General features: G+C 39.0%; 1 protein-coding gene across 1 annotated transcript in view; it reads right to left on the bottom strand.

Annotated features, from left to right (window-relative positions):
- htr4 (5-hydroxytryptamine receptor 4) overlaps window positions 1-13,310 on the bottom strand; it is a 40,379-nt gene that overhangs the window by 14,402 nt on the left and 12,667 nt on the right. Inside the window, exons 3-5 of the mRNA XM_047020514.1 lie at window positions 6,409-6,522; window positions 1,887-2,087; window positions 423-576 (exon numbers count right to left, since the gene is read on the bottom strand). Coding sequence (XP_046876470.1) covers window positions 423-576; window positions 1,887-2,087; window positions 6,409-6,522 — 469 coding nt within the window. The remainder of the gene's footprint in view (window positions 1-422; window positions 577-1,886; window positions 2,088-6,408; window positions 6,523-13,310) is intronic.

Genomic DNA, 13,310 nt, shown 5'->3' on the forward strand with positions numbered 1-13,310 from the left:
CAAAGTTAGAGTCTAGATTGTTGGCCTCAATACTACGGACGCCGATTACATTTATTTAGTATGCGCCCCCTTCATCCAGATTAGCCAAACCAAATGGGATTGTTGGATCCTGAAATTCTGGATTAGTTTTAGGTAAAAACTAAATAAACAATAAAGCATGTTGGTCTCAATCCTGCTTTCACATGTTTCTCATTACATCGCCCCCCAGGCCACTTGATATGTTTACAGTCCTGCTGCAAATTTAACATACACATCTTAGAAAGACCCTCATATCATCTATTGAGCTATTCTCCAGGCGTTGCAATTGATCTTAAAAGCCACAATGTGGATTTTACATTATAAAGTCTGAAAGACTATGTATGTGTAAAAATGCTGACAAAAACAAACACATGCACATGGATAGAATAGTTGTGATGACTCACCAAGTGGTCTATTCCAATACTGTTCCATCCCTGCATGATAGGCAGGAAGGATATAACAGCGGGAATCACCCAACATCCACTCATCATCAGAGCCACTCTCAGTGGTGTCATTTTGTTTCCGTAGACAAGGGGCTGACAGCAAATGGCATAATACCTGGAAATTAAAGACACACACTGTTATCCCTACATAACATTTACATTGTAATTGGTTAGATGCAATAAAGATCACATCATGAAGTAGCTGTGTTATTGTACATTTTTACACATTTTCCACAGTTATGCTACGGCCAATCAAAAGGGGGCAACACTAGTACAACAGTGGGCCACTCATCCATGTGTACAGTATCATGTCAGTCATTGATGAATACTTGAGCAGAGGTCTTGGTTAAACCCTTGGAAACTACAAACCATAATAAAATTGCTAGATAATGTTAGCCAAAAGAACTCACAGAGCTTGCGGCTTCCAGTAAATTTGTGCCTTTAAAATATCAACATTTTGTTTCACGAGTTGTTTCATGTGACACTGTATCATTTGTGACATGTGACATTGTGTCTTTTTTTTTTACATCGCTACCATGGTACGGCCGGGATTGGCAATCAATATAGTTTTCAGCTATTCATACCTTTTTCATAGAATATCAATATACTGTATTCCTTTCAACAGATGTGATCGATTATAATATAAAATCTAATCAGAGTAGCCATACATCCTCAACCCCATCATCCAATTCAGCACAAACAAAATAGTGTGGTTCTCTTTTGAAGAGTCACCAACTGCCAACAGGGCCTCAAGCACATTGGCACACGCACACCAGGGGTTACAATGCACAGCAAAGCCTATCGTGCTATCGCCCTAGCCTATCATCAGAGTAGAAGGTCTGCAGTCTCAGAGCAAAAAGCCCCTTGATACCGGCTTGACGGTCAATTATTATAGCTGCCATCAAAAAGCACTTTATGTGAGAGAAAAAGATGCTGAGGGTTTCATCGTTTTTCATTTTCACTGGTGTTCATTGTTTCCTGCGAGTGGTATCTTATACATTTAAGTGTTTGGCAGAGTTGCTGCAAGTGCTGCTTTTGACAGGGGTTATTACAAAAGTGTCATAAACACGACTAGAAACCTGTCAATTAACATGATATGAAAAAGGTAGCAGCTATTCCCCAAACTAAAGAGACATCACATCTCACACAGCAGCTATGATATGAATAAAGATCTCCAGACTATTTGGGCTGTATTCCAATATCCTTGCATAGGTCGTGCCCTTCCGTCAGCTGAAACTGTGACTATATTAGCAGCTGTCAAATTAGAATGGATTTAAAGTATCTAGGAGACTTGACACTGACACTCATTCACTATCAATGAGCGTGGCCATCTTAGCAACAGTAACCTCTGATGAAGTGCTCTGTTTCATCTGCTTTCAAAGTGAACTAGTTATTTAACACGCAGCAGTGAGTGAACGAGCTCACCTGTCCAGGGCGATGCAGCAGAGGTGCATGATAGAGGCGGTAGTCAGGAGAACATCCAGTGAGGTTCGAACTAGACAGAACGTCTCTCCGTAAATCCAGTTCTGATGGATCAGCTCGATGGCACCAAACGGCATCACCAGGACTGAGACCAGCAGGTCGGCAAACGCCAACGACACTATGAAGTAGTTGGTCTTGATTTTTCTACATGGGGAGATGAAGTAGAGTTTGGAAATGGAACGCTTTGAAAATACTGTACCATAAACTATGTTAAAGCTGTATTTTCGTTTTTAACCAAGGAGGAGTATCTGCACATAAAAAGCAATCTGCAACAAATAAAAGGAGTGTCCGTATTATATTTCTGCATTTTGAATGTGTGTAGTTCTGGTGCTGAGCATAGAAAGGTCTGAATGGTCCATTACATGCAGTATGTTGAATTTCTACATTAGGAATACATAGCACCTTGAAGACACCTTGCAAAGACGGTGAGTTTTTGCTTCTTCAAGCTAAAAATACAAAGTTTAAGTATTTGATTTCAGATGCAGGTTAGGAAGGCTACACTACCTATTCCAAATTACACTAAATGTACTAGGAAGTCAAAAATACAAAGAATTCTTGGATTTGAAAATGCAAGAACTTCTCTGTACACTCCAAAAACTTTCAAGTCCTTATTTTTTTTATTCCAGGTGTTTTAGCATTGTGTTGCTTCGGTAGGCAGCAACTTTTCTGAACTCTTAGCATACTGGACTTCTCTGTCTTCTTTGTATGTAAAAAGAAACGTGACATAACTTGCTTTTCCATGAGCTAAGCAAATTGGATGTAACTTGCAAAATACACATACTTGGACGATAAGCAGCAGCGAGGAGGGAAACAAAGAGAGAACAGTGAAAAACTAAAGAGGGATATTGCTGCGTTATGACATTCACATAGTGATGTTTAGCTGCTGGACAGTTCTCTGGCATGCATGGTGGCGTCTCCTGTTTGTGTGAATGGTTGTGTGCGCGTGTGTGAGGAAGACCAGAGCCCTGGGCGCACCATTAATGACTAATAAAAACATGTCTAAGCCAACCACTCACAAGCTTGCTTGATGGATAAAAATAGCTCAGTGGTAATGGCTAACGGCCACCACTCTGTCATTTAACCAAAACACGCTGTAAAGGGTATTTAGCAGCTGTCTGTTAACGGAGCAGAAAAATTACATGCCCTGTTGGCGTCAAGTCAAAACTAGTTAATTTTTTATATAAATAAGATTGACGGTTTACACTGATGTCATTTAATATTTTGATGTATTTGTATAACATTGCATCAGTTTAGGTGCATGAATGTACTGTCAAAAAAATGTAAACATGACATCTCGTAACATGCATGGAGCAGCGCGTTCTCGTAATAAACTTGAAATAAACTTGACTCTTGAGACACCCGACATTAAGTTTGTCTCCAGACAGAAAAAGCAAAAACTAATAACCAAGCTCTAGTTAAAATGACTGACATTGATGCATTTTTACATGATAATAAATAATAAAATGCTTTGTTCATTTAGCAGACACTTTTATCCAAAGCAAATATAAATATATATATATATATATATAATAAAAACAGCTCACTGAGCACCTCTCCTCAAATCAGCTCTATGAACCTCTCCAGTCTGGATTTCGTCTTCACCACAGCACTGAAACTGCATTAGCCAAGGTAGTCAATGATCTATTATTAGCCTCTGACGCGGGCTTTAGCTCTGTCCTTGTTCTTCTAGACCTAAGTGCAGCTTTTGACACTGTAGATCATGAGATTCTCCTGGAACGTATGGAGAACTATGTTGGGATTTCTGCTACTTCACTTCAGTGGTTCAGATCGTATCTATCTGATAGATCACAATATGTCCACTATGATGGTTGCTCATCCAGGAGCTCCATTGTAAAATACGGAGTACCACAGGGTTCAGTTTTAGGCCCTGTGTTATTTTCACTCTATATGTTGCCTTTAGGAAACATAATTAGAAGTTTTGGGGTAGATTTTCACTGCTATGCAGATGATACTCAGCTATACATGTCTATAAAGCCGGGAGAATTTCCACATGCTATGGAAACCTGTGTTTCCGGGTTGAAAACTTGGATGACTGCAAATTTCCTTCTTCTTAATTCGGATAAAACCGAGGTTCAAATTTTTGGTCCGAAAAAACACCGAAATAATTTATCCCATCTAACCTTAGACTTAGACGGCGTCAAAGTATCTCAAAGCCAGCTGGTAAAAAATCTGGGAGTCACAATGGACCCAGACCTTTCGTTTGAGTACCATATTAAGCAAATCACCAGAACAGCATTTTTCCATCTACGTAATATTGCCAAAATACGAAAATTCCTCTCAAAGGATGATGCTGAAAAACTAATACATGCTTTTGTTACGTCCCGATTGGACTACTGCAATGTGTTGTTCTCTGGCCTCCCAATTACCTACCTAAAAAACTTACAGCGGGTGCAAAATGCTGCTGCTAGACTATTGACTAAAACTAGAAAGTTTGATCATATAACATCGACTCTTATTTCTTTACACTGGCTCCCTATCCAAGCCAGAGCTGATTTCAAAGTTCTACTACTAACTTACAAATCTCTGCATGGATTGGCACCACTGTACCTCTCCGGTCTCCTTGCACCCTATTGCCCCGCAAGGTCTCTAAGATCTCAAAATGCCGGCTATCTGGTAATACCCAAAGTTAAGAAAAAAACTGCTGGAGGTAGGGCGTTCTCATATAGAGCACCTCTTCTTTGGAACAAATTACCCATCTCAATTAAGGAAGCTGATACTGTCTCGACATTTAAAACTAGATTAAAAACGTTCTTGTTTAGTCAATTCTATGATTGTTAAAGGGAAGTATGTGTGTACTTTCTATGTAAACCTGGGATGTGTGCTTGCCTATGTGTGTATCACATGTAACTTTTAAATTTTAATTATAGCTTATGTTCACATTGCCCAGCTAGATGTTACAAATAAAGTAAACCTGTTACTGTATATTGTTAGTATTATTATTATTATAGTTCCGTTGCTGTATATTGTTACTGTTATAGTTTTTATTACTAGTTGGAGACAACGGGGGACTGGCTGTTTTCATCCTTATTCGTATAAGTATAACCTACTTTAGAGTTCTTTCCCCTGGAACAGATTTCATGTTCCAACTGAGGGGGGCTGTCGTTGTTTTGGTGTGTGGGGCTGCATCAAATACCCTTTTTGCTCTGTTAAATTGCTGCACTAGTCCACACTTGACCGGTGGGGATCTCATTCTATTTTGACTGTAACTGTTAGCTGCTCCTGGCATTCTCTAATCCCTGCTCTCCTCTCTGTCCCCCCCCCCACACATTCCCTGTGGTGTGGGGGGTTTGAGCTGTCAGGACCTGCTTGGTCGTCGGTCTGCCAACGCTGAACCAGGTCGTCACCCGGAATCCAGTCTCCATGACGGCCAACAGCGAGTTTCCCGGTCCCATCCAACGTCTATAAAGCCGAACAATGGATTTTGGTGTTTCAAAACCCATTGACACTGTATGACTATGTTTAGCTTGTGTTCTGCTCCTCTCTCTTACCAACCGTCTCTGGAGGAGGGGATCCCTCTCTGAATTGCTCCTCCCAAGGTTTCTTCCATTTTTTCTCCCGGTGGGAGTTTTTCTGGGAGTTTTTCCTTGTCTTCCTTGAGGGTTTAGGTTGGTTGAGGGGCAGTTCTATGGGCGCATGTGAAGCCCTCTGTGACATGCTTGCGTGTAAAAAGGGCTATACAAACAAATTTGATTTGATTTGATTTGATATAAATGGAGGGATTCAAACCTGCAACCTATTGATCTGAAGTCAAATGCTCTACCAGTGAGCCATACCTATCATATTCCCACTGTTGTAAAGTACAGGAGGAATATGATTGCCACTGAGTTGAACCTTAGACAACTCAGAATTCATTTGAACATATCAGGAAAATGCTACATCACAAAACAACCAAATGACAATGAAGCCGTGTACACAGAAATGTCCTTGACAGAAACACAGGCAAGGCCAGGAAGGGAGTGGGTGGACAAAACAAGAACAGATTCAGATTGACAGTCGAAGGAGCATCTGAATTAGTTTGATGCTAATAAGGTCAAGTCAATTCCTCATCTTTATTATCATATTAGAGTCTCTGGAGCTTGTTGAGTTATTTTTAAACAAGACAGACAACAGGACTGTTCCATCCTAAATCAGTTTTAACTGTCGTTTCGATTTCTGGGCATGTGGCGAAATTTGTGTGTGTGTGTGTGGGGGGAGGGGGGGATTAAATGTATTCATAGATTTCTCGCAGGTGTTGTATAATTGTATAAGGTGTTTGTGTATGTGAAAGTGTATGTGTGGGTAGATAAAAGCCACCACTTTGTGACAAGCTCAACAAACAGGGTCAGAGGAGCGTCACATGAGCCCAGTGTAGTGACGATTTGTGATCAAATACAAAAAACAATGTGTCCAATTCCTTGTTAGAGCATGTGAGTGTGCATGTGTGTGCGTTTGTACACAGACTCACCTAAGCCGTCTGTCCTTGCAGACGGCTACCATGACAAGGAGGTTTCCCAAAACAGTCATCAGCATGACCAGAGATAAAAAGCAGATGAGAGCAATCCGCTTTGGCATGCTGTCCCTGTGGGCAAGGAAAAACGTTTTTACAGTGTGTTTGGTGTATTTATCACGTAATTAATACAGTCAACTGCTATATGTAGTAACTCATCTTACATCATATACAAATAGCCAAAATATTTTTAATGAAAAACCTGAATGAAAAGAGTGGAGAAACATTACGAATTCAGATGCTTCCATATAGGTTTGCTGCATGATACGATTAAGCAATTAACATGCTCTATGGGGTGTATAAACATATTTAGAATTCCCACTTTACCTCCATTTTGGACCAAGATGGCGAGAGGTAATGATCTAAGTGATTTTAAAAGAGGTACAGATTGCAGGAGCTTCAGTCACAAAGACTGCTCAACTTTGAATCCATGGTAAAGGCATCAGTAAATAGGGTTTACATTTTTGGTCTACAGCACGCATTGGACTACCGCGATGCTCACGCATTTGTGTAATTTGTAAAGAAAAACAGAAGAAAAATTATTTCTCAGGTGAATGGGAATAACAGTACCATACATTGTCCGCCTGTCAAAAAGAACAGTCCGTCAAATATTATCATTTTACATTATAATTTTATATTATCGGTTGCAGTGCATAAACCTTTCATTCCAAAATGAATGCACATTCAGTGGTGCACTGATCTACAGAGATGTGGAAAAAAAGTGATATGGTTGAATGAGTCATCCTTCACCATATTCTAGATGTGGGTGAGTGTGGTGTAGGCAGCACCAAGACAGCAATGAGGAGTCTAGAGGCTCTGGTGTGCCGTGGTAGCCTTATTCCTGCATGACAAGCTCTGGGTCCTCAGAGTGTAGGGTTACTGCGTATCAATTCAAATTCTTATTATAGCTTTGATGAAGCGTTTCTATCCTGATAGATACGAGATACTCTTCCAGGTATCTTTCAGGTACCAGTCACCACACAAGGTCACCACATGGTTTCATGAGTATGAAAATGATGTGGAACATGCTATGGCCTTCACAGTCACCAGACTTGAACTTGAACCTCACTCAAATTCAACCACCATGAGACTGACGTGTTAGAAGTAGCACTTCACCACCACTATCCCTCCAGAGCACCCCATTAGCTTAGTGGTTAGAGTGTGTACTACCTGCTTCCCTGGCTCTCTCCAACTGTACTATCAATACAATTTAAAAATAATTTATAACCCCCACCATCCTTCAAAGAGAGACTTGTAGAGTCCAAGCCAAGGCACATTGGCTGGTGGTCTGTTGGGGCCCAACACCTTAGTAAGACATGTTATGTGTTTTTTTTCTTTTAGTTATCACCTGTCTGTATATCTGAGGTAAGGGACACTGTTAGAGAAATTAAGGATGTAACCTATATACTGCATGAAAGGTTCAGCATTCCTTGCGTGCAGAAAGAGGAGCCCTCCAAATCAACTTGAGGCAACACTAGGCTTACGTAAACATGCTGACCCTTATTGTACAAAGCATGCGATAAACTCTGACCCGTTATCTTCACACATGCCATCTGGTTAGCCTAGTAGGGTCAAATCTTCACCCCTGTAAAGTTTTCACACAAATGCGCAGACTATAGTATAAAAGGAGTTCTTCAAACTCCAGACCCCAGACAACTTTGTACCGCGATCAGACTTGTCTCCTTGCTAGCAAGAATAAATTGGACTTTCTTTGAACCCAACGACTCTGCTTCTTTTTAAAGATTTACCTTACAGTTACTGATTGGCTTGTCTCAAGCTCAACTCTCAACAATTAGGTGATTTTTTGGGCTTCATCAAATGGTGGTCATACTAGAATGCTTGCTCCAAATGATTACTAGGAGTTGAAACCGTGAATGTCAAAGCACATCATTACAGCCAGCTTCTCATCATTGCAGTCAGCTTCCCTGTCCTTGGCTAGCTTTCCTCCACAAATGGCACACTCTGATCATGTTTTGTTTCTTCTGTCTCATAAGTAAACCTAAATCAATATCGCATTCTAGCAACTGAAGGTATTCACTCAGATTCTGATTGCTGATGATATCTCATCTGCACAGTCATTCACAAAAATTGCATTTACGAACCAGTACACAAGAAAAAAACAACAGGGAGTGTTTTGATTCATTGCTGATTGGGAATCGGGTTACGTGTTGTACAGATGGGGCCGGATCAGTGATGGGAGGAAAACAAGGGATTTAACAGCTGCATTTAACAGATGTCAGAAATGAATAGTGTTGTATCATGGAATATCAATAAGTATGTAAAAAGCAGTAATCTGGCCTTTACAAGATTACCAGACCCTGGTGTCTTGGTTCTGTAAGCATTGACGGCATTGTATATATTCCAGGTTTATTCCTTAAACAAATAAATCAACTTGGATTAGGCTTTTATTAGGACTATAAAATATTTGCATTAAAACCCAGAAGACAGATATGAAAAGTAAAGACTAAACAATAAAACTATTTACCAAACATCTCAATTTATTTGCTCATAGTTTTAATAAACATAGTTGGGAGTAAAGAATTTGAATTTGGGGATATCTGATTCTGACTACAATTTACTTGTGGTTTACCATTTGTGGTGATTTTTGGTGACCTAAAATACACCAGAATTTCAATATATTACTCTAATTTGACTTCGAAATCAATAACTTGATGTTATCACAATTTCGCTGTGCAATTGGATGTTCCTTTCTCCCTTCTTTGGAATTGCAAAGATGCACTTTAAATGAACCTGGAAGAGGGGAGACAGAAGCTACTCTGTCTGTGACTCTCTGGCATATTCATCACAAGTAGGTCTCAATTACAGTGATTGCAGATTGAAGAACACAACTGTGGAGTTATGCTCTCACTGCTAAAAGACCCAATGAAATCGTCATGATACACACTCTGCGCAGCATGCTTAAGTTGCTATTTCTAACGACTCCTAACAATAAAGCAAAAATGCCCAATGTTATTTATGATCATATTTAGGTGAGGAAATAACATTTGAGGTATGTTGGCAATACTGGCATGTGCCTTCATCCTCTCATGAAATCTGAGAGATTTGACCCTTGACTTGCAATTGGGTTGAAAGCTGAATTGCAATCAACGCTTAGCTGGTTCAATCAACCCTGCCAGACAGATGATCTGAGTCTGGGGTCTACCTGCCACCCAGGAGTTTAACCTGCCACAGTATCAAATGGTTGGTCTCAAATCTTAGCCACATGGAGTGTTTTCTGATTGATTTCAAATGTAAAAGATAGATTTCACTTGTTGATTGGCATCCATCTCGGTGGTCTGTGGATTTTAATGAACCTTTAGGAACTGTAAATTAATGGATGCAGGATGACAAGCCAACTGGTGAGTGTGGTAATCCCACTGTTGTTTACAAAAAATTGTTTATTATGTCTCCATTACCCTAAAAAAGCTGTACTTTTTATACCTTCTCTTGCTGTTATAGCAAACGTATCAACCATCCAGAGATCACATACAGTGACTGTTACATATTAAATTAGACTTTGCACTGCAAGGTCTCTGCTTCTTGCTTTTTGTCTTGTTTGTGAAAATGACTAATTACTGACAGGAAGATGACCTCCATACAAATATATAATTTTAAACAACAAATAGCTGGAAAGCAGTCACACTGTGGTGTTCTTTCTCAGCAAGACACTACAAGGAAGCTATTATAGACATCTCCTACAGGGAAAATAATGCATTTTAAATTAGTGTTATGATTAGGAAGCAAATACGGAAAGGAAACATTGGTAAGCAACATCATAGTAATGTTTGTCTAGCAGTATCTAGACAAGTTTGCACTTTTTGCCATACTTATGAGTAAGTGCATCAAACAATAAGAAATGTATATTGAGGTAGGGAAAGAGTGTAGGAAATATTCTTAATCGTTCTGGTAGTGTAGGTTGCTTTTAAATTATTTTAATTTTTATTAATAAAATAACTCAAGCAGGTTCTATAAGAATACAAATCTAGAAACTACACCATATATTTCCCTTGGTAAGTCACAAAAAAATCATTTTTCTTCAGTTGTTTTTTAACCTAAAACTCATTCTCCCTACTGATTGTGTCCACTGCTTTGCTGTAGCCCAACATTATAATTCAATGTCTGGTATGCTAAATGCAAAGTCATGTTATGTATACCACAGCCCTTTAGACACTGACATATATATAGATAGATAGATAAATAGATAAGCAAACATTCCCTACAGTTCATAAGAATATAAACTCAATAGATTATTGTGAAATGGTCCATCTGTGACCTCTTGAGAGAAAGCTGGTGAGGTTGAGAGTGCAAGCTGGCTGTAATTTGATGTTAAGTGGGCTTGGATAGCATGTTATTTTAGTCCTGATGGTTATTTTCTTTCTAGTGAAAGGGGCTCTGCAAGAAACCATTGCTGCTGATGTTGCCTCACAAAGCTAGCTTTTCTTTATCAACTGAAGTGATAGGTGGTGACTGAATTTTCTTCCAGTTACATACTGTTACCTCATTTAAAATCAGGTTAAAAAAAACAAACTCTGGTTTAAATTCAAGGACAGAAGAGCAAATCTAAGTAGTTCTGACTGTCTTAACGATGCAATTTCACAGAGGATGGATTGAAGGAGGAAAGCAATGTGATTGAATATGTGGTATGCGTACTGGGTTTAGTGAACCACGTGGATTTCCAACTCAATACCCACTTTTCAGTATTTGTGATTCAATGGAGAGCATAAAAAATGAATAAAATCAAACAGACTTTAACTTGGAAAAACATATTTTCAAGCATACTGGCCCATCGTACACACTGTAATAACATTGGTAAAACTGGTTCCTGTTAGATCATTGTAGGGTTCAGGTACATATATAATGCTTGTGAGATACCTTTTATTGTTAGAACTGATTTTAGAGGGCAGTATTTCATGTGGTGAAGAGTCAACTGATTTAATTGAATGAATTATTTGTGTATTTACTAATTCAGGAGGGATTCAGGGAATCTGAGCGGTTAGAGAATTGGGCTAGTAATAGAAGTTCGATTCCCGGCCGTCCCAATATCGTTGTTTCCTTGGGCAAGGCACTTCACCCTACTTGCCTCGGGGGAATGTCCCTGTGCTTACTGTAAGTCGCTCTGGATAAAAGCGTCTGCTAAATGACTAAATGTACTGTTTGAAAACATTACAAATGCAAATGCCAAGTACATAACATAAATTCAAGCATAAAACTTAATCTGCCTGGTCCCAGACCAGAACTGCAAAAGTTGTGCAAAGGGAACTGATGGAGAGCTTATTTTGCTTTTACATTCTTTCTGCAATTTGAATTTTTTATTAAATATTTATAAATATAGCAAATACATATTTTCTGCACCTTTAGCTTCTTCTGCACGTAGAATTATACTCATACTTTATCTGGTATATGGGGACATTATACCCTGGTCTGCTCAAGATCACTATGTCTCTGGACCCCACTCTGAGCCACAAAATGGCAAACATAGGTCATGTGACGACCTTATGTTGGGCTGCATGTGGTGGCATGAGATTAGGGGGGTGGAGCTAATGATCTGTGACAGAGATGATCAACCTACTGCACTGCATCATCCTTTCAGGACAACTGGATCTGACTGATATACCATTCGGATCACAGTATGTCAGAGAAAATCATTTCACTCTCTGTGGAAAGAAAAAGTAGGGTACAGGAAGGCTTTCTCTCTTTTTTGCAAGATGTGTAAAAGAAAGAAAACATTTGTTCTTGAAAAGCTGGAAATGTGTACATTATTTCATCTAGGTAAACTCATCATTGGCCTAGAGCCTGAGACACAACCATTCACACAAGACACCTTCTGTGAAACTATATATGAGGTCAATTGATGGTTGGTGAATTGAGGTGAAACACAACCATCAAATACAACAGATTCTTTGTTAAAAAATATATATATTTAAATCCTTTCCAATTTTCAATAATATATTTGCCTCATTATGTTTAGGTCTTATATTTTAGGCAAGGGGATCTGGAAATGACTAGCACCAGGGGCAAGCTGGGAGTAAAATTGTTGTGAATTAAATTGGTTCTGTCCCAGCTGATATAAACATCCTTCAGGGAGAAACTAAATAAACACGAATGCTAAAAAACTACAATATTTGTTGATGAGAATAATTTAACATTCTGTTCAAGGCTTCAAATCTTCAAATGTTTCTTTTTCATCTTCATGACATGTCTATAGAATGTAATTGTGAACACAACACATTTTCACTGGAAATGTTGCATTATTACTGAGCTGTTGCTAAGGTGGCAAACCTATTGTCTAAAGTGTGTCACATTGCAACTGCTATCACTCTACACACATTATGTATCAGTAGCTACATGATAATCTAAGATGAATTTACAAGAGTGAATCTATCTGGTTTCATTTTAGTATTTGTACTGAGCACTCTGACTGTGGACAAAGACCAGTATGAGTTGCTTAGCAACATTGCATGACTTAGCAAAGACTCTCAAACATGCAGATGCAGATGGGCATTATATCTATGTATAAGTTAAATTATTTGATATAAAGAATATATGATATACAAATGCCTTACTGCACCATGCCGACTGGAAATCAGAAAACCACAGCAGATGGGGAACAAAGAAAATAGATGCTTGAAACATGATTATGTATTTCAAATAAAATGCTGCTCATAATTGTACAAACACGTATCTGTACCTCATCCAAAATACAGACCCACAGAGAAGTCATATTATGATGAATGAGTAATTTTCTTCTCAAGTGTTTGCCAGATAAGCCATGTTGCAGACAAGGGTTACCACTCTGTTGCTTGGATACCTGCTCACCTTGGCAAAAGGCAGACAGAAGTAAAATAGCACTTATCAATTGG

The sequence above is a fragment of the Hypomesus transpacificus genome, chromosome 1 (assembly GCF_021917145.1).
Source record: "Hypomesus transpacificus isolate Combined female chromosome 1, fHypTra1, whole genome shotgun sequence".
NCBI lineage: Eukaryota > Metazoa > Chordata > Actinopteri > Osmeriformes > Osmeridae > Hypomesus > Hypomesus transpacificus.